The following is a 22130-nucleotide window of genomic DNA, read 5'->3' as shown; positions in this document are numbered from 1 at the left end:
CAACAAATATTCCCTTTTCTTCTATGCTACTTTGTGGGAGGTGTATTTGGTTGGCTGTAAAAATAAACGGGGAAATAGTCTCTAGTGTAAAGAAAAAAAATTCTTTTAGTTATTTTTCTAATAACTACTTTTCATGCAAAGTACTTTTAAATATTTTGGAAAAAAAATTAGCTTTTCGTTTAAATGCTGTGTGTGGCTCTCAACAAATAGAGCGTGAGATGAAAAATATTTCACCTACCTAAAAAATTTCTGCAACGTATACTTTACTATAAAATATACTGTAATTGACTTATTTCGATATGTATAATGTAATATTATGCACGAAGACAAAATATTATATTTTTCTATCATACCTTCTTACCCCACGCTACGTAATATCTCTGTAATCCCAAATAAAACCTAATAATAATTTTAGATCCTGAGTAGGTATGATTGTAACAAGATAAGAATGAAATATAAAAAAAATAGAAAATGTTTCGTCTTTTACATTACGTGTTAGTATTTGATTGACTTGCTCTAAAATGATGACAAAGGCTGCTCTTCATAATAATTCTATTATAAGTAAAAAAAATAAAATAAAAGTTATCTAAAGAGGGAGATGCATTTTGTATTGGGAAAAATCAAAAACTACAATCTAGTAAACACTAACATTAATGGCAAAAAATAAATATAAAAATATGATTTTGTATTAATCTCACAAGTTATGGGCAGTCACAATATCTCTTGCATTATTGAGGAAATAATAAATTAAAAAAGTAGAGCCTAGAAACTTCAGTGGACTTGGTCTAAAATACTAATTTTAGACTCCTTTATTGATATGCCATTTATCATCATATATTAACATGGTGACGTGATAAATTACTAACCGTTTACATAAAGTCACGTGCGCGATAGCCTTTACATAAATTCTTTCAGGTGCCTCATAATATAAAGTTTATAAGTATCGTCTAAAAATAAAATTTTAAAATAATAAGAAATATTTGGTCCTCCAAAAGAGTTTTCTATAGATTGTCAGTGTGTTGTAATATATCAATAATGGATAAGAAAAATTTTTGAAATATTTGTGGTAAAGTACAATAAGAATAATATACGGTTTCAGTATGTTATAACACTTTTTAAAATATAAAATACTTATAATAATATTATATAAATTTTTTAATGTTCTGTAATATTAGTATAACAAGAATAATCATTAAAATTCATATCTAAGGAACGAAGAAATTGTCGAAATTTATTATATTTATTCTGGCAATAATAATTAGGAAAAACTTCAAATACCCTTCTTGTGGTTTCACTTTTTCTTACTTTAGTATCATGTGATTTAAAGTGTATCAAGTTAGTACCATGTGGTTTTGCATCTTTTCACTTTAGTATCCTGTTGTTTAAAGTGTATCAAGTTAGTACCCTGTGGTTTCGCACTTTATCACTTTAGTACCCTGTGGTTTAAAAACCACAGGGTACTAACTTGATACAAAAATAAAACCACATGGTACTAACTTGATACAAAAATAAAATCACAGAATACTAACTTGATACACTTTAAATCACAGGGTACTAAAGTGATAAAGTGAGAAACCACAGGATACTAACTTGATACACTTTAAACCACATGGTACTAAAATGAAAAAGTGCGAAACCACAGGAGGGTTTTTTTTGTAGTTTTCACTAATAATTATATCTCAATAATAAATAACACGCTACACAATAAAATAAAATAAAAATTAATAAGTGGTCCACCAAATGGTGTAGTGCGCCTCGTCCACGCAACTTTATTTCGCGGTCAAAACAGAGTGTGTGCACGCAATTTTTTCCCGCGAAAAAAAATTGTACAGTTCCAACGCTTACCCTAAAACTACCCCCAAAAACTCCCCCCATACAAATCCAAACATCAAATCCAATGGCAACGAACTAAAACGTGTTTCTTTTCGAGAAAGCAAAACCACCGCCAATAACCAACAAAGAAAAGAGCACAGGCGCTTCACAACAAGTACAACAAAAAATATCAAATTAAAAAAAAAAAAGAAAAGAAGAGAGAGAGAGAGAGAGGAGGAGGAGGAGGAGGAGAACCCAAAGAGAGGCCATGAAGCCCCGATCGCAACGAACCCTAGCTAGGGTTTTCTCGAGCTAGATCCCTCCATGGAGAGCCCCTCCGAGGAGCTGATGAAGAAGATCCAGGATCTCGAGGCGGGGCAGGCGCTTCTGCAGCGGCAGATCTCCAAGCTCATCCCCGGCGGCGCCGCCGCGGCCGCTGAGGTGGAGAGCGGCGACGGCGCCTCCCGGAGCCCGGAACTGGGCCGCGCCGCGCTTCCCGATGCGACGCCGGCGCCGGCGCCAGCGCCCGTGCCCTCGGGGCGTTCGGTGAGGCCGCGTGCGGGGTCGGCGTCGACACCGGCGGTGGTGTCGTGTGGGTTGTCGGAGAGGCAGTGCTTGAGGGTTCTGCAGTTGATGGGGCAAGCGGTGCACATATTCGATCCCTACGGCCGGATCATATACTGGTAAAAGTGTTTGAGCAATTGTGCTTGCTTTGTGTTTGTTTTAATGCCGGTGTGAAATAACTAGGGTGAATTTGTTGATCATGTTTCACTCTGATTTCTAAGTTCTATTTTGTTGCATTAGAGGGCTCAAAGCCTCAAACTATCAAAATTGTCTTGATCTTTGGTCCTACCGCCAGAATCTTTTGCAAGAAGATTGAGAAATTATGCCTGCTTTGTGTTCGATTTAATGCCACTATGAAATGATTAGGGCATGCATATCTATTGTTCATGTTTCATCTTTGATCCCTAAGTTGAGTGAGGCTACTATGCTATCGGAAGCACGGAGCCTTCCGTGCTTCCAGCTCGTTTTTGATGTTGCGACTTTCGAATCGTCGATCAGCTCCGTTAAATTTGATCTAGAGTATTTAGAGTACCTAGAAAATAAATTTTATTATTTTTTGATATCATTTGCGTAGTGATCGAATGGGCTCAAAATCAACAAATTTCAATGGCCGTAGTGAGCCGTTTGCAAGTTTAACGGTGTAGAAATAACCAAATCACGTGAAATTTTGATAGAAAATTCTTTATACTATATAAAATAAGATCAATATCTTTGATTTAAAATTTTAATGTCATATTATTACATTTTGTAAGATTTTTATTTTCAGCCGTTGATTTTGAGCCCCTTCATTCACTAGGCAAATGATATCGTAAAATCATAAAATTTATTTTCTAGGTACTTCAAATACTCTAGATCAAGTTTAACAGAGCCGATCGACGATTCGAAAGTCGCAACATCGAAAATGAGCTGGAAGCACGGAAGGCTCCGTGCTTCCGATAGCATAGTAGCCTCACTCATATAAGTTTTGATTTTGTTGTACACAAAGGCGCAAACTATCAAATTGTTCCATTCATAGTCTTTGCGGAAGTTTCCGTCACCAAAAAGTCGAAAAATCTTATGTAGCATGTTAAATCACTATTGTTAAGCTTGTTGGTAATGAAATTCCTACCATAGAAACTCTAAAATGTTAGGTACTTCCTTGCATAAGCGTAAAAGGACATGCGAGTTCAAATATTTTATATATTACTGTTTTTGTTGCAATAGTTCCCCTGCTGATCCAATTATTAGTTGTTTATATAGATTTTCCAAGTTTTATAATCCTTGTAGTGAAATTGGGTTCCTGGTTCATGCTACGAGTGATAGATGATTGTGATAGAAAAAAATTGTACTACTAAATCTAATTGTTATCAAAATCTAACTAATTTAGTAGTAAAAGTACGAAAAGATAAAATTAAAACTTACATCTAAATGCTAAAATTCAGGAAAAATTTAATTGATCCGGAAGCTTGCGTAGCACTGACCTAAGGTGTATTTCCGTCCTTCGTGCGTGATTGATTAACCGAAAACACCACCCCAAGGTACGATAATAATTGTTCCCCTTGCGAGCGCTATCATGGCAGAGGTTGACGAAGATTCTTTCAATACCTAATAAATAAAAAGAATGTGAAAAATAGTAAGAACAGAGAGAAGATGATAATCTTTTTTTCTTTTAATATCTTTCATCAAGAACGGGGGATGAAAATATATAGGAGATAAGGGAGTCAAACGTTAGAAAATGCTCGACCCACGTTTAGGTGCAAGAAATGGAATAAAAACAATTCATGTTGGGTTTTTTTTCACACTAAGAAAATAAATAAATAAATAATAATAAATAATAAATAATAGTAAATATTAAATATATATAAAATACAAATGAAATAAACTCAAAATTCAAAATTTTGAGTTTTTCTTTAACAATCCCCCACAAAACTTAAAATTTTAAAAACAAGAATTAAAATAAAAAGTAATGGGTGTTTATACTATGCAATGCCAATGTGTTAGGTGTCTTTAAAAGACTTAACCCCACTTTGTGTAAATAGCTTCCATCAGAAGAAATTGGATTGAATCAGTTATTGAATTACATTTCTTTCGTTCTAATTTTAGCTACCAAACACACAGTACAAAATTTTTCATCGCGAGTATGTGTATTAATAGCCATACACAGTATCTTTACTTTTTTATTTTTTATAAGAGTTTCAATAGATAATCCACATCTCATAGCCGCGGCCATATACGGATACTCTTATATAGGTGGTCTTTTTCAAAAATATGTGTAAAGTCACGTCTAGCGAAAATTATTGCCTTGGATCCTATTAAGAGCTATAAGCTCAGCCTCAACCACTATCCATAGCACTAGTCACCATAGGTATGGGATTGGAGCTAAAACTCTTGTATAAAACTGTAGAAAGTGCTCTTTGGCCAACTGGTAGTTTATTTTTACCACATTGAACTTTTTTTAAGGGATCTCCTATCAGAAAGATTGAGCTCCTACTGCAAGAAGGCCTTTTATATGCAAAGTTCCATCCCCCTCGATGACTTTAGGACCTTAGTCCTACTCAGATCTTTCGTCAAGGTATTTTCAAGATTTTACTCAAGATTTGATAAAACTCAAAAAAATAACATCATAAGAAGATAACCATTTAACAGATTTATGTATTAACTTAATATGTCTGCTAGTCTTAAAATTCATCAATTTCTTTCTACAAAAATCAATTGCGATTTGAGAGCCGCACCTAATAGAAATAGGTGGAATAGGAAAGAAAAATAAAGGAATCGATGACAAAAAGTTCGTGAGCCGCTCGACTTAAAGATAAGTGAAGTCAAGAGCAACCAACTCGGTCTCTATTATGCTTCTGGCTATGATGGTCTATTTGGTGGATTGCCAAGAAACTGCAGTACCACCAACAATAAGTACATAACCAAAAGTGGATTTGATATTTAAGGAATCAGAAATCCAGTTGGCATCGCTGTATTCCTCAATTATAGCAGGATAGCCAACAAATCTAAGAGCATAAGAGAGAGTACTTTTAAGATAATGAAATACTCTTTCAAAAACAATCCAATGAGTCACACTAGGGTAATTAGCATATCTACTCAATAAGTCCCCTATTAGAATCACAGACATCATTATGAATCAATTCAAGAATTTGGGTATCTTTATAAGAAACATATTTAAAAGGTTTTCTAGGCTGTTTAGTTTGCACACAAATTTCACATTCGGACTTAAGATCAATCTTGAGTTTTGGTGCAAGATTAAGATTGGTTAATTTCAGAATAGATCTTAGATTCACATGCCCTAATTTACTATGCCATACATCACAAAATTTAGTATTTAAAACAATAATAGAAGAAGTAAAAGTAGAAGAATTTTTATTATTAGCAAAAAAAAATACATTCAGTTTGAACAATCCCTCAAATACAAATATTTTGCAATAAATATTTTCCCTCTAAAAATTATAACTTTATTGAACTCTAATAAAATCTTATATCCTGACTGCACTGATAAAGATCCACTGATCAAGTTCTGTCAGATCTCGGGGGCATGCTGCATATTGTGAAGGATCAGAGTCTTTCCAGAAGTTAACTGTAGCTTAACTGTTCCGATCCCTAGCACATTGACTGTTTTTCTTCTCCGAAGGTCACACATCCTCCACTTGTGTCCTGGTAAGAGGAGAATAGGGACCTATTAGTACATATATGGACATTGGCTTCTGAGTTTAACCACCAATTTAAATCATAATAAATAAGGTTAACATTGGGTATGTAACGATCGGGCCCGTTAGCAATAATAACTCGTCGGGCCCAAACCACCGGCCCGAAATGCTTCAGTCCACTTATTATTACTAGCATGGAGGCCTCATATATTCTAATCAGAATTGATTTTTTCATCCGATGTGGGATTATTGGAGCGTTACAAACTCCCCCCGTTTAGATCCTGACGTCCTTGTCGGGTCAAAACCTAGATTATAGACAAACCAGATATACCAGGTGATGTGAGATTCTAGAGATGGCTCTTACGGGTTCAAAAGGTAGCTCGCACCAAACCCGTTGGTGTCGCACTTTGCCCCGCATAACACTTAGCTCTCACACTTCTGGCTGGTATACAACTCTGATACTAATTGTAATGACCCGACCCGCTAGCAATAATAACTTATCGGGCCCAAACTACCGGTCAAAAATGCTTAAGTCTAGTTATTATTGCTTGCATAGAGACCTCATATGTTCTATCATAATTATTTTTCCATCTGATATCGGACTATTGGAGCGTTACAGGGTATATAGAAGACTGATCTAAAATAAGAACTGAAAGGTTTATCTTTAATTATGTCAACCTGGGATTTAGGATTGTTGTTTTGATTGTTCTCGTAGGCAATCTTCTCGTGCTTTCGATAAAAGCATTTTGAAGCAAAATGGTTGCCCCGACCACAGACATAATAAAAACCATCATTCTTTTATTCCCACTAGTTGGTTGGTATTGGACTTCTGGGTATGGTTCAATTTCAATTCAGGTTTCTATCCTTAAAGTCTTTATCCATAGATTTAAAATTTCTTATGCTCATGGCTCTGGTTTTGAATCTCAGCCAGGTTTATGTTAGATCGGTTATGGGTCGGTTTAATCTCCCCAAGTCAGTATTGGTCTTCTATTTTAATAGCTTGGATTGCCGACCTAAGTTTAAGAGTTTCCTGGGTTCTATTCTAATAGATATCATCTAAGGTTGAACCATTTCTGTGAATTTCTTGGATAAAATTTTGAAATTCGTGGATCTAATTATTTATAGAAACCATTCTAAAATTGTTAAAATCAATAATTGAAAACCTAGCAGCGCCCTCATTATCTCTAATGTAGGCATCTTGTAGGGCATACAATAATCTTTGCCCGTTTGGTTTTTTCATAAGTTTCATAAAGTTCATCAAATAGGTAACTAAGTATTCTAAATCTACAATGAAATTCAATTTCCTTGAGGGATCTAACAAGTTTAGGTTCGGTAACTGAAGTAATAGCAGATTTAGAAGAATCGTTTGGTTTTGAAGAATCTGCAGGAGTAGCAGCTGAAGAAGTTTTAGAAGTAGAATAGGGAGGTGCTTTTCCAATTGCAATTATGAGGCCTAGAATAATAAGCTAGACCTCCAATTGTTCTCGCCACCTCCACAAAGCCTACCCCTCTAAACTTTTCTGACTTAAGATTAGAATTGTCCTCAAAGACCATGTTAGATAATTTAGTTGAGGGAATAAAGAGATTAAGGATAACTAGAACAAGCTACCAAAAAGGTTCAAAAATATCTTTTTAGAAAAATAATCATGTTGTTTAAAGTTTTTGCCCTAATAAACCAAAATATTTTAAGGTTCAAGTTTTAATAAAGATAAATTATTGAGGTTTGTTCAGCAGCAAACAAATGACCCAAACAGATTATAATGTTTGACTTCAATTAGATATTTTCGGGTACAATAAAAGCAACATTGTATATTATGAATAAAAATTTGTAGTATAAAAAGATTAGAAATTCTAATAAATTGAGTTGGATCAAGTGGTTAGAAGATATGATTTTGACCTTTGAATGGCCGAGAGTTGTAGCTTCCGGTTCAAGTCCCGCAAACAGTAAATTTTCCCAAGCTTTTTTCCCCGCTTGAAGCTACAGCAAGATCAATGTCCCGTAGAGTTTTTCTTTAAAAGCTACAGTAAAATCCAATTTTTTAAAAAGTTTTCTTTAAAGCTAGAGTAAAATCAAAATTTTTTATGGGAAAAATCAAACTTCGTTTTCAACAGTAATGATTTTTTTTTGTTGGGATAATACATATACCCCGGTTAACTAAAATGCCGTATTTCTAAAAATTCCTTCAAATATCTCCTAAACCCTAGAGTTTACTAATGGGATTTGAGGTTTAAAAGGATATTTTGGGAATATAAGGGTAAAGTTTAAATTTTTGAATAGGTAGTGAGGGGTCTATAAGCAACACCTCCCCCCCTCTATTTTTATTTTAACGGCAGTGATTTGTTTGTTTAACAATAGCACTCCACAAAAATTAAATGTAAGTAAAATATTCGCAATTTTAAACAGATAAACTATAAAGATGTGCTATCAATAATTTAAAGTGCTAATCCCGAAATTTTTAAATTCTAATGTTAAGTATACAAGCAAGCTATCACACAAGATTATATGCAATAGAAAGTAGATTAGCACCTGTTAGAATTTTAATCACAATCAAATTCGGATTACGCCATATAGATTGATAGGAAAAAATTGTACTTCTAAATCTGATTGTAATCAAAATCTAACTAATTTAGTGATGAAAGATAAAATTAAAACTTATAGATAAATGCTAAAAATTCAAGAAAAATTTAATCGATGTGCGTAGCACTACCCTAAGGCGTATTCCCGTCCTTTGTGTGGGACTAACTAAAAACACCACCCCAAGGTACGATCAGAATTCCTTCTCCTGCGACTGCGAGCACGATTGTAGCGGAGGTTGACGAAAATTTTTTCAACACCTAGTAAATAAAAAGACTGAAAATTGTAAAGCCCAAAAGTCCCACGTCGAATAGAAAAGGAATTCTGATTAGGAATATATGAGGCAATGCACCTTAGTAAAAATAACTGGATTTAAACGTTTTGGGCCGGTGGTTTGGGTCCAACGAGTTATTATTGCTAGCGGATCCGGTTGTTACAGTTAGTATCAGAGCGGAATACCAACCCAAAGTGTGAAAACTAAGTGCTATGCGGGACAAAATGCTACACCATAGATTTGGCGGGAGCCAATTCTTGGACCGATAGGAGCCATCTCTAAAATCTCATATCGCTTGGTAATTCTGGCCTATATGTCTGTGATCCAGTTTGGACCTAATGAGGACTTCAGGGTTTAAACAGAGAGAGTCTGTAATGCCCCAATAGTCCCATATCGGATAGGAAAGGAGTTCTGAGTAGGAATAAATGAGGTTCCGCACCCTAATACTAATAACTGGGTTTAAATATTTTGGGTTGGTTGTTTGGATCCAATGAGCTATTATTGCTAGCGGGTCGGGTGCTTACAAGAGTAGCGGAGAATAGAGAGAAAATGATAATATTTTTTCCTTCAATGTCTTTCATCCACCTCTATAAGAACAGGGGAGGAAAATATATAAGGGATGAGAGAGTCGACCGCTTGAAAATGTTCGACCCATGTTGTCTTTCATCTGCCTATGTAAGAACAAGGGAGGAAATATAAAAGGGATGAGGAAGTCGAACACAGAACGAAAAAAATTTCTATTAGGTTTTCTTTCACGCCAGGAAAGAAAATAAATAAAAATAATAGTAATAATAATAATTAAATATTAAATAGATATTAAATTCAAGTGAAATAAACTCAAAACTCAAAATTTTGAGTTTTCTTCAACAATTGTGTATACTGTTTGAATATTGCTCTTCTAGTAGACAACCCTAGAATTTGCTGCAATGTCTCAAGCAGTAAGGTGATTCTTTGACTATTCATTTGACTATAATTTTGGCTATCCGAAGTACCATCCTTGTTACTAACATGCTTGTGAATCACTACAGATAAAAAGTTGAGATATTGCTAGCAAACATTCTCAAGAATATACTATACTAGCATGTTAGTTATTAGTTCCATTATCCTAGCACAACTCTCGATGTTAATTATCAGTTCCATTACATAGTTCATGCTGTTTTTCCAAACTTTGTGTAGCTATTTCCTTCGACTTTTGACTACAAAACTTTATTCCTATAGGAACCGGTCTGCAGAACATCTCTACGGTTATTCTGCATCAGAAGCGCTAGGTCAGGATGCCACCGAGCTACTCTTTGATGCCTGTGACTTCAACATTGCAAGTGACATCATCCATCACGTAACAACGGGGGGGAGCTGGTCAGGGAAGTTTGCTGTTAAGAACAAACTAGGGCAGAAATTTTTAGCTATTGCCACCAATACCCCTTTCTATGATGATGATGGTACTTTAGTTGGCATCATTTGTGTGTCAAGCGATTCACGTTCCTTTCAGCAAATTGCTGGCCCTTCAGTTGATACAAAGCCCCAACCAAATCTCTTCAGTAATCGACTTGGAATTGCTTCAGCAAATAAAGGCGGTTCTGATCAACCACCTCTGCAAGTTGCTATTGCCTCTAAGATTACAAATCTGGTGAGTAATTTGTAGAATATTGACAAGCAGGAAAAATGGACTTTTTTTTGGCATACGAGCTCCTCAATATGTTTGTATTTGTGCGTATGTGACTTAAAATCTCTATGCTTTCCTCTATAAATGGCCTATTCATTTGTACCCTCTAAATTTACAATTTGCACCTGTACCTTTGGAAATAGCCCATATTTGTGCTGATGCGCTTTGCTTGTGAGCTCTTATTTTCAGTAGTTGGGGTTTAGTGCAAAAAAGGAGGCCGTCAACTTAAATGTTCAAGGATATGACAATTTCGCTCAAGACTTGCATTTTTAGCATGAAAGCTCTCAAGTAGAGGAATGCATGTAATTATGGGCTTTTTCTGATGGTGTAATTGCAAATTGTAACTTTTGAGGATATGCATGCAAATATGAGCTATTTCTAAGTGTATAAATATAAGTTGCGACTTTGAGGGGGTATTCATGCAATGCATGTATTGTGAGGGAGTATGCATGCAAAAATTCCAAAGAAAAATAACTCCAAGCTTTGCACTCGGCCTTCCGGTTGTGCTCTTCATAACCGTAGAAGTTGGTAGATTTCTTATTTTTCTAGTGTATTCTTTTTTGATTTATAGAATTGCCAACACAGGCTACTAAGGTCACGAACAAAGTCCGTTCTCTTAAAAAGGGTGAAAATGGCACAGAATGCGAAAGTGGTAGTGGTGATAGTCAAGTTTCCGACCACAATGCTGTTTCCTCAGACCATAAGGAGCAAGGAACATCAATTGAAGTGAGCAATGAAAAGTCTCCTCAGAAAGCAAGCAAGGATAATAATGAGGAGACCGAAGGGAAAGTAGGGCTCCACAAGATTTTAAGCTCAAAGGCCGAGGCATTATTTGCTAAAAAAGGAAATTTGTGGCCATGGAAAGGGAATGAAGATGAGGATCCAGATGCAAAAAATCGACTCCTTTGGCCTTGGTCGCATATTGAAAATGAAAGCGATCACAATCATCCAAAGCAAGAAGGACAAGTAGTTGAAATCAACAGAACTGGCAACAATGAAGTGACCGGCTCGTGGTCTTCTTTGAATGCTAATAGTACTAGCAGTGTTAGCAGCAGCGGAAGTGCTAGTAGCAGCATTGTCCAGAAATTAGATTTGGAAACCGACTGTTTAGACTATGAGATTCTGTGGGAGGACCTCGCAATTGGAGAACAAATAGGTCAAGGTATTCATATTCTAATTTCTGCGATTAAAATTTCATTTACAACTTGTTTTGATCATAATATTTAGTTGGGAATATGATTAGATATCTGAAGATTTGTTGTTTAGATATATCCATCAGGATCAACTTAGAAAAGTTCAAGTTACACACTCTTTGCACAAGAGGCCACAAAATCAAATTACATTGGCTGATGTAGTCTTCATAATCTAAATGCTCTATATAAGAGAAAAATCACAATTCTGGGAACCTATTCTTGTGCATTTGACAATTGACTTCGAAAACTATAAATCATTGTTTTAGGTACTGCTTCATGCTTAAGAAATAGGTTTCTACAACTATGATGTCTCGGATATAGTAATTTTAGATATTCTAGATCACTTCTGATAGTTTAGATTTTGATATTAAAGCCTAATTCAATTTTAGACTTCTGTAAAAGAGTGTGTTACTTACAGTTGTGTTAATGGTTTCCTACTCTTTAAGTAAATAAATAATATTCGCATAATATGTCGAATCTCAATTCTCATCTTGCTTACTATCATTGTACCTCACGTTAGTTTTTCTGTTTTATTAGGTTCTTGTGGAACGGTATACCATGCTCTATGGTATGGTTCGGTATGTTTACCCTTATGACTTTCCTCCTGAATGAAAATGAAAAATTACTTTTGCAAACTGCACTCATGGCTTGTTTACCTTGTATTACAATTTCTCGTGATTCCTGCCTTGTAAGTTGTGGAACTACTCGTTTTGTGTTTATAACCAATAATGCCATATCCTGTCTCGTGTATTTAATAAATGCTACTTGCATAGGGCACAAGATGCAATGCTTACAAGTTCTTAGGTAGCAAGTGATTACAAGGGCTTCAAATTAGGGATTGACTTTTCAATGTGGAGGTGACTTTCCCATTATGACCTTGCAGGATGTTGCAGTTAAAGTGTTCTCAAGGCAGGAATATTCAGACGATGTTATACTTTCATTTAGACAAGAGGTAGATTTTTCATCGTCGCCTTGCATTCCTCAATTGAAGAAATTCATCCATAGCATAATTCCTCAGTAGATATCTTTCTTTACTTTCTTATAACAGTCAATGCTAAAAGCTGTTTGATTACGAGATGGAATTGTCTGTAAAACCCACGACTCCACAAGTAGTACCGTTATAACATTTTCTTAACTTTTTATATTTATTGTGAAATGGGAAAACTCTTCTTTACAAGTGGTTTCATGCAATTAATAGTCATTTCTCTGAAAATTATTCATATTTGAAGGTATCTTTAATGAAGAAGCTGCGACATCCAAATATACTACTATTCATGGGTGCAGTTACCTCTCCTCAACGCCTTTGTATTGTGACAGAGTTTCTTCCCCGGTTAGATAAAGCAACCTAAGTTTCACTTCCGATGATATCTTGGCTTCTTTTTTTTTCTTTTCCCATTGGCACAAATCGCCTTCAGACCTTATATGTAGAAATTTCTTGCACACTGCTGACGTGGTGACAGTCCGACTGGCCACCTAAAATGTAGAGTTCATCTCTACTTCTGGTTTCAGTAAAATTTGTTATCATCGCAGCACATTCAGTCAGTTAGATGCCCTAACTTTACACGGAATGTCAGATTTCTGCCATGTCAGCAGTGCCCAGGAAATTCATCCGCACCAGTTCTGCAGGATGCACCCATGGTTCTCTTTAGCTAGTAAAATAATTCTTACCATTTATTCAGTATATCTAAAATGCAGAGGGAGCTTATTCCGGATGCTTCAAAAGAACACTACCAAGCTGGATTGGAGACGGCGCACTCAAATGGCTTTAGATATTGTAAGTGCTAACTAGTTCCCCCCCCCCCCTCCACCCCCCCACGCCAAAAACAGTAATAGATTGAGATATGTTTGTTTATTATGTCTATAATAACCTTAAAATTTACTGTAAAATTGTTTCTTTACTCATATTGGCCAATGCCAGATGGACTAATAGGAGGATTTCCTTCACTCCAGTCCCCAAAACTTTCTTCTCTCTAGTGCACAAAATTATGATGGGTTAAATTACTGTAGATTAAATGCACAGACACCCCCTTGAATTTTTGTTTTGTGCAACTAGACTCCTAAACTTCACTGTGAGTTTACATTCAGGGAGAACAAACAAGTTTTCTCAGATTAAAATTTTTTCTCCTATTTTTACATCATATATTTCCAATCTTTTGTTGTCTATGTTATTTGACTGGTGAATCTTATTTTTCTTCTTTTAACAGGCAAGGGGCATGAATTATCTTCACCACTGCAACCCACCCATAATTCATCGTGATCTGAAGTCATCAAATCTGTTAGTCGATAGGAATTGGACTGTTAAGGTGTGCTGTTTATTTCTATGTAAGAAATCGTCCTTTCTTATACATGTATTCTCCCTTAAACTCCTCCACTTGCGAGCAGGTTGGGGACTTTGGTCTTTCACGACTCAAGCGTGAAACTTATTTGACAACAAAATCTGGGAAAGGAACTGTGAGTATCAGCACAATTTAGTTACGGTCTTATGGATGGGCTTTAACATATACATATACATATTCCTGCAAATCATCTGTTTACATATATATTCCCCTGTAATATCCAAACTTCACATGTAACCTTCAAAAGTGCAGTTTCTTACAAAAAAATACCCTTCTTTTTAAGTCGAGGAGTGTCCAGTTCATTGGGTAGGTTGGTTCTCTACTAAAAAGTTTCAAACAGGATAACTTCTGCAAGTACAAAGGCATTTATGAGAGAAACCAAGTTTTTTAGATTGATTTAAGAGAATAAATGAAAATTCATTTGCAGGGTTATGTAAGTATCTCTTTAATTCATGTTTCTATTAGTTGATGTTAGATAATGTACTGAAAATGGCAATTTCCCCCTCTATCTCTCCTCCAGCCACAATGGATGGCACCAGAAGTTCTTCGAAATGAACCTTCGGATGAAAAGTATGTCCCCAAATGTTCTTAGCTTATTGTTCGAGTCGTCTACCTTTTTACCCAAATGCATGAAAGAAACACTAACTTAGAAGTTTCATATATATATATATATTTTTTTCCTTCACTTAATGTAGGTCCGATGTTTATAGCTATGGGGTAATACTCTGGGAACTTGTCACTGAGAAGATCCCTTGGGATAGTCTTAATTCAATGCAGGTACTACCCTAATCAGCAAAATCAATTTCTCTTAGTCTAACCTCCATTGCACAATTTAATATTATTTTCGTCATGCATAGTGCCATGTCCTAGAAAAACTTCATTAATAGCTTGTATCATAAACTGGCATATAGCCCTAACTTATTGTGCATTTTGATTCTGCGGAAACCGTGTTCACTAATAGCTTGTATCATAAACTGGCATATAGCCCTAACTTATTGTGCATTTTGATTCTGCGGAAACCGTGTTCACTTTGTTTTGTTTAATTTATTAATACACGCAGGTCATAGGAGCCGTAGGGTTTATGAATCAGAGGTTGGAGCTCCCAAGCGACCTGGATCCTCAGTGGGTGTCGATGATCGAGAGTTGTTGGCACAGGTTGCACGCTGTCTCTTGATTTTATTAAATTAAGCATATCCTATAATCAACTTTTTTGCTAAATTGGAGAAACCCCCCTAAAATAGCACCATTTGCACCCACAAAAAAAATATGAAAAACCTACATTTAGCCCACACAATGTTTAGACTATCAGCACTTAACTCCCTTTCTGTCATACTTTTCCTTCTGGAATTTCTAGAAAATCTTAAACATGATCTTTCTTACCATAAAAAGGGTATAATTGGTTTTCACATCATATTTTAAGGTTACATACTTAACCTTAAATGGTAAATGTGACAAGAAGGGTTTTATGTCAGTGCTAAAATTGTAAAGACGGAAACAATCCTAGATTTAGATATCTCAGGTGAGCAAAATGCAAATATTGCGATAATTATGGGTTGTTTCTGCAATTCCCGTCCCTCTCTCTCTCTCTCTCTCTCTCTCTCCTGGAGTTTTATTTTCTATTTCAAATATTTTGTACCATCAATCATTTGCCAATTTCTGTGAACAGTGATCCAAAGTGCCGGCCGACATTCCAGGAGATAATGGAAAGACTTAAAGATTTGCAGAGGCAACAGATAATGCAGTCTCAGACGCTGCGGAACGCAGGAAAGCTAAGCATTCAGGATTAAAGTCTTCTACAAACATTATGATATATGGAGCTGCATCCATTTGTGAGATCCAAAAAGAAGAATCTTATCAGCCTCGTGATGTTCTCTTCATGAAATCAATTCGGCCGTAGATTAATTTGGCCGAAATAGCCAATGCTGCAAAATTATCGTATTGATCGCGTGCCTTTTTAACATTCAAAATTGGATCCTAGAATGCAAAGAGGATTTATCAATTTGTTGCGCCATCCGTGACTCAAAGATCTCAGATTTGTGAAGATTCCGTGTCGATTAAATTTAGAATTGGAAAGAAAGAAATGATGGATGCTGTAATCACCTCCCTCCCAAGTTTGTAAAGAGTATCATTCCAGAGCCATTGTAATATTCACTTGTACTAATAAGTGCTTATTTTTAGCTTCTTGATGTATGAGTTAAGTGTTTGAGATTCCATGGTTGTTTGGTCATTGAGTTCAAGACTTTTTTTTTTTTAAATTCTTTTTCGTTCTTTGGGGTGTGAGAAGCACTTTGGTTGCTCCGTTTTGCTTCATTTAGTATTGCAAGGATAATGCATTATGTATGATGAGAAAGTGTAGTTAAAATATATTTTGTTTGCGTTCTTATAGAACATCACATTGTATAGGTAAGTTCTCCACAAAAAATTGAATATATTTATAAGGTTTCTAACTGATACCGGCTTTACGGGCATTTGTGTTTTCTATATTCTACTTCTTATTAACAGAAACTAAAATTAACCACAATTCCGGATGTTAAATGGTTCAGTTTAGAAGTCGCGGACTTATTGAAAAATATCAAACAATTCGAGGACTAAAGTGCAATTTACTATTATCAATCAGAAACTCAATATAAATTTCATAAATAATAGAACCCTAAAAAAGCTTCTAAACTAAAGAACATTGTTTCAGCCACAAGATTCAAGGGAAAAACGTAACGAGAAGTTGTTGCATGAACTTTTGTCTTCGAACACGATTAAAATTCCATCCTCTTATCGCATGATTATTATCTGTTTCAGCCTAATAAAACTCGGGCATAATTATGGGAAAGAAGAATACATTCAGAGTCTGTCTAACGAAGTAAGGAGCGAATGGCTGCGACGGCGTCGCCTTTATGCTCCCGCAATGTTCTTTCCGCCACCTTCTTGTCCAACTGCATGATGTAAGGCATTTGGAAACTGGAAATTAACACCCTCCTTGGTGCAAAATTTTAAAGTAGAATCTTTCTCATATATAAGCTTGCAAATACGCACACAAATACGCACAAAATGCACAAATCCTGAATTTGCATGTGTCTCCTAGCGGCACGAATTTAAGCAAGAACAGTTCTCAGGGGTAAAAAAAGGGGTAAAAACCAGCCTTGGCAGGATATTTGCACGATTTCACATATTTGGGTGCATGTGCGAATAAAGCCAATCAAGTGAAAAAAGAATGAGAAAAATAGAAGGAAAGGTTCTGACCTCGAGCTCGTTTGCGATTATATCCACATCAATAGGATTGATCTTCACAGCAGCAAGTTCTTTCTCCCTGATGTCGAGTTCAAGTCACAAGTTTAGATCCCGTTCGATAACCCTCTTCGAGGAAACAACAAGAGACCGCGAAAGAACACAACTAGGTCTTAATGAAGGACTCCTTTTTGTTTCGCACAAGTCTAGGGCTTCTGAAGTGCCAAATGCCAAGTTATTTACGCGATAGCACCCAACACATTCTATGCTCGAGTGCGTTAGTACTGAATACTATACTAACTATAGACTACAGACGCAGCCAAAAAGGTACTAGTGCAATCAATCAAACATGTATTCGGGAAACCAAAAAAAAAAAAGAAAAAGAAAAAAGGAGGCGGCATATTGCCACATTAATCCCCTGCGGCCTAGAAAGCACAAGAAGTAATACAAAGTACCAATGCAAATTCAATATTTATCAACCCTTCCCTTTGAGTAATCTTGTAGACAACCAAGAAATGAAAGGCATAGCACATAAAGACAATTGATCCCTTAAAATCACATAAACCAAAACCATTAGCATGACAAGGCAAAATCAGAAAAACATTATAAGAGAAGGCACCAGAGAAACAGGAATGCAGTCTTCTAAAGAAAACTACGTACTTCAGCTAGGCAGAGGGGTATGAACTTTAGTATGAGAAAACAAGGAACAAAACGATAACTAAGACATTCGAACTATTAATAAGTTGCACAGCTAATAAACACATTAGTAACTTTGGTTAGTCCAAGCTGAACTAAAATGGGCCAAAAGTATGTTGAACCCACGGTTTGGGCTACTACTATCTGAGTATATTGACTTAAAAAAGAGTGCCTAATCAGTTTGATGTTGTTTGCTCATCAACGTGGTAACTTGAGAGATTTCAAAAGACTGATGCAAAAACTGATGACAACACCAAATCAATTTAATGTCCTAACATCAGTTAGAAGGACCAGGGAATTCAACAGCTAAATCAAGTAATAACCCAAGCAAGATGTAATTGAAGTTTAAGTATAGCATCCTCTCGACTCCATTACAGGACTCAGGATGGAATGAATATTCAAAATGGAAATGTAACAGTAATCCAGATACTACCTGCCAAATGACAGAGAGTACACAATGCAGGTTTTGAAATGCAACAGATGAGACCAAAATTAATACAAATAAAAAAACATAATTTTGCCTTTTCTGCTAACAAAAGATGGCAGTCTACATGACTGCGAGAAGTCAAAGAAATTTAGTAGTAAATACAACTAATCAGACATTAGGTAAGGTTCTTCAATTCATATACACTGCATGATCTTAAAGTTGGCATAATATTCATGATTTATCCACAGTATACTATGAAACCAGATTACAATTTGGATTAGATTCACTCACCGCATTCTCATGGCATTCCAGTCGGCTTCTTTAGCTGAAGCAAGAGCTGCCATGGCCTGCATAACCGTAACATAACAAAGCAATGAAAAGAAAGAAACTTAACGATGTTCAGATTATTGTCAAGAAGAAATCTGTCGATAAAGGTTAAATCCTGAACTTCAGGATACGATAGTTAGTGCGAATTTATCAGCAGAGCAATGCTACCACACCCACGGAAAGGACTGATCATAGAAAACAACATTTTTGACAAATTTCCCATCCAACAGAGGAGACAGCTACTTTACATAAACAATTAATCTATCTTTTTCCTTTTGTTCCTCCCTATAGCATCAACTCATTTTAAATAACTTGAAAAGAGAGGCTATGCTAAGGCCAGGTCTAATGCAGGATATCAAACTCCATAACCGTTGATTCAACGAACACATTAATCAGGTAACAAGGAAGAGGCCTTTGCCATATACATTCACTAGAACTTGTTCCAAGAATAGTTCACAGTAGTAAACAAGAACTCTAAACTCATGTTTCCTTATGAACGGCAACTTGCCTAATCAAATCAAAAAAGATCCTCTTTCATGGGCCATTTGAGTGTAAATCAAGGAATAATACCAGAAAGAGGCAAGAATAGCCAAGCATGGCAAGAGAGATTTTTCTCCATCTACATTGATTCACAGAAATTGAGTGAGAAAAATTGTAGAATTTTGTTAGGAATTACTGGGAATGTTTGTTTCATTTCCGTCAGATAAATTGAAGTTTTGACCAGCATTTTGATTTTATCCTCGTTTTCAATTACAACAATTTTGCCCCTGAAGTCTGTTCTCCATAAGAATTAATGCCTTTTCTGAGTCTACTGTCTGTGAAAGTACCACACACAGCATTTTCACTAGACTGGCAAAGTTAGAAACTAAAAATCTAAGAACGAGATTGAAACCAAGTTCACACTTCTAAACCTAGTTTGGTACTACGGCATCAGAAAACAAAGTTTTAATTACCCATCAGCACGGGCCGTATCCACCGTGCCATATTGTGCCAACAAAATATCAGCACGATACAGTTCCCGTACCGCATACCGATGATACAGCTCAAAACCCTCTATTTTTAAAATTAGTAAGCATTTTTCTCAACAAAGTTCTAAAAATTTGATAAAGATACATAATAAGCAATTAGAATATTTTGTTGCTAAAGAAAATAAAGAGTTCATGCCATCATGTGTCGGTATATAAGTGCCCATTGGCATGGACCGTATCTACCGTGCCGTATTGTGCCAACAGATATCGACACGATACAGCCCCCGAGCCGATGACATAGCTCAAAACCCTCTATTCTTTAAATTAATAAATAACTTTCTCAATAAAGTTCAAAAGATTTGATAAAGAAACATAATAAGCAGTTAGACTATTTTGTTGCTAAAGAAAATAAATATTTCATACTATTATGTGTCGGCATACATGAAATTTTTGTGATTGACACGCATTGGCATGGCTCGGCACACACCGTGCCGTACCGTGCCGGCAAGTTTCCAGCACGATTCCGTGCCACGGCACTTAAATCCTTGATATATATATATATATATATATATATATATAGAGAGAGAGAGGGAGAGAGGGGAGAGAGAGAGGATGAGCTAGAATACTATCGATAGCAAACGGGCTTCGTTGTCACCCATTTATTTTCGATGATGGAGCCTCCAAATTACGATCGGCACCGTTGAACATGATCTATACTTGAAGTGTTTTGAAATCAAATTTTATACATTTTCGATCATTGTTCTCTTATCCATCGAGTGGACACAAAAATGAACGCGCTGAAAATAAATACTTTTAAAAAATGATGATAGGAGTCTTGTAATCAAGATCAAGAGTATAGATCTTGTTTTAAATAGTTTTAAAGAATTTTCTAACAAAAATTCAATTGATTTGGATATCTTTACGCCGTTAAACGAGAAAACGCTCATATCGACCATTAAATTACAAATTTGAGAACCCTTTGATCATTAGGCAAATGATGTCGAAAGATTTGAAATTTGATTTCTAAACACTTCAAAGAGTATAGATCATGTTCAACGGTGCCGATCGTCGATTTGGAGGCTTCATCATCGAAAACAAATGGTGTGGCAACGGAGCCCATTTGCTATCGATAGTATTCTAGCTCAACTCGTATATATATATATATATATATATATATATATATATATATATATATATATATAGAATTGAGCTCCTATACTTTTAAAAGTACCAAGTTATTGGTACTTGTAAGTTTTGGGCCCTTGGATTAAGGGATGTGCGGTTAGGATGATGTAGGTCCCCTAGGATTGAGTGGGTAGTTGGTTGAATAGTATAATCTAACGGCTGAAAATGATTAAAAACGTAGATCTAACGGTAAAAAATTTATAAGTATCAAGTGCTTGGTGCTTTTACAAGCACCATAGCCGGACTCTCTCTCTCTCTCTCTCTCTCTCTCTCTCTCTCTCTCTCTCTCTCTCTATATATATATATATATATATATATATATATATATATATTGTGCCCGGCACGCATCGTGTCTTGTCGCGCCGGCAATTTTGCGGCACAAATCGGTGTCACGGCACTTAAAATTCTTGATCTAAAAGCACCTACTTTCAGGCATTGGAAGGACCAAAAAGTCCGAAAAAAGCACTCGATCTTCTTCCCTACTCCAATGCCATGGCATGTAATCCTTCAAATTTTTTGGGCCTTCCACAGCATAAAATCAGGTGCCGGGCCGAATTTGAAATTGAGGTCGAACTTCAGGTTAATTTGAGACTTCAAGGGCAAATTTCTTGTATAATTCGAAGCTGTGACGATGAAATTTTGAACATGGGGCAAAGTTACAGGTAACAAATTTTCAAACAATTAAACATGAAAGGAATACGAATTAGCCCTAAGATCGAGAACTGCGGGGGGGTAAAACTAGGGTTTAGTGGGGATCACCTCTTGGACGCGGGTGGAGTCGAGTTGCCGATCCTCCTCGACGCGGTCGGTGAGCTTGTCTAGGGCTTTGCTCTGCTCCTGGAGATCCTTCGAGTTCTCCACCACCCTCTCCACCGCACCCTCCTCCTCTCCCCCCGCCATTACCATCCTCTTCCTCCTCTCTCTCTCTCTCTCTCTCTCTCTCTCTTCTTCGTCTTCTTCTTCTTCCTCGACTCCTCCAACTTAAAACCCTAGCGACATGTGCGGGTAAAATTTATGAAACGTCCCTGCATTAAACCGATATTACGTCTAGGTACATTGAATTGGAATTATAAAGTTTTTTTATTACAAATCCGAAATTTTTTTTTATAATTTGCTAAATAATCCTGTCAAAATTTTAATTTACAAACTAATCCGCCACAGTGAAAAAAAAAGTGAAAGATAATTAATCATTCACTGTGTTTAATAAAACTAGGCCAATTTGCATAAAAAATCTACTTATAGTGACATGGTGTAATTTG

General features: G+C 36.0%; 2 protein-coding genes and 1 long non-coding RNA gene across 3 annotated transcripts; 1 reads left to right on the top strand and 2 right to left on the bottom strand.

Moving 5' to 3' along the window:
- On the top strand, positions 1921 to 16262 carry LOC109728052 (dual specificity protein kinase shkB-like). The gene is made up of 13 exons (XM_020258330.1): positions 1921 to 2495; positions 10076 to 10484; positions 11106 to 11682; positions 12251 to 12291; positions 12597 to 12665; positions 12943 to 13043; positions 13409 to 13487; positions 13918 to 14016; positions 14096 to 14164; positions 14570 to 14619; positions 14745 to 14826; positions 15110 to 15204; positions 15716 to 16262. Exons 1-13 carry the CDS (start codon positions 2137 to 2139, stop codon positions 15834 to 15836), a joined length of 2151 nt encoding a protein of 716 aa, XP_020113919.1. The 5' UTR covers positions 1921 to 2136; the 3' UTR covers positions 15837 to 16262.
- LOC109728054 lies at positions 5699 to 9612 on the bottom strand. The gene is made up of 2 exons (XR_002220904.1): positions 9443 to 9612; positions 5699 to 6015 (listed from the first exon to the last, which is right to left on the bottom strand). It is a non-coding gene; the product is annotated as an uncharacterized LOC109728054 (long non-coding RNA).
- LOC109727788 (huntingtin-interacting protein K) lies at positions 16649 to 21808 on the bottom strand. The gene is made up of 4 exons (XM_020257967.1): positions 21631 to 21808; positions 18683 to 18738; positions 17284 to 17350; positions 16649 to 16976 (listed from the first exon to the last, which is right to left on the bottom strand). Exons 1-4 carry the CDS (start codon positions 21775 to 21777, stop codon positions 16896 to 16898), a joined length of 351 nt encoding a protein of 116 aa, XP_020113556.1. The 5' UTR covers positions 21778 to 21808; the 3' UTR covers positions 16649 to 16895.

The sequence above is a fragment of the Ananas comosus genome, linkage group 23, assembly GCF_001540865.1.
Source record: "Ananas comosus cultivar F153 linkage group 23, ASM154086v1, whole genome shotgun sequence".
Classification (NCBI taxonomy): domain Eukaryota; kingdom Viridiplantae; phylum Streptophyta; class Magnoliopsida; order Poales; family Bromeliaceae; genus Ananas; species Ananas comosus.
The sequence above is the reverse complement of the archived record's forward strand: the minus strand, read 5'-3'. Positions and strand labels throughout refer to the sequence as shown.

Coding starts and splice junctions, on each gene's coding strand:
- LOC109728052 (XM_020258330.1), top strand. CDS start 2,137: ATGGAGAGCCCCTCCGAGGAGCTGATGAAGAAGATCCAGGATCTCGAG. Junction 10,485..11,105: donor CCTCTAAGATTACAAATCTG/GTGAGTAATTTG, acceptor TTGCCAACACAG/GCTACTAAGGTCACGAACAA. Junction 11,683..12,250: donor TGGAGAACAAATAGGTCAAG/GTATTCATATTC, acceptor CTGTTTTATTAG/GTTCTTGTGGAACGGTATAC.
- LOC109727788 (XM_020257967.1), bottom strand. CDS start 21,777: ATGGTAATGGCGGGGGGAGAGGAGGAGGGTGCGGTGGAGAGGGTGGTG. Junction 17,351..18,682: donor TGGAATGCCATGAGAATGCG/GTGAGTGAATCT, acceptor ACTCGACATCAG/GGAGAAAGAACTTGCTGCTG. Junction 16,977..17,283: donor TAATCGCAAACGAGCTCGAG/GTCAGAACCTTT, acceptor TACATCATGCAG/TTGGACAAGAAGGTGGCGGA.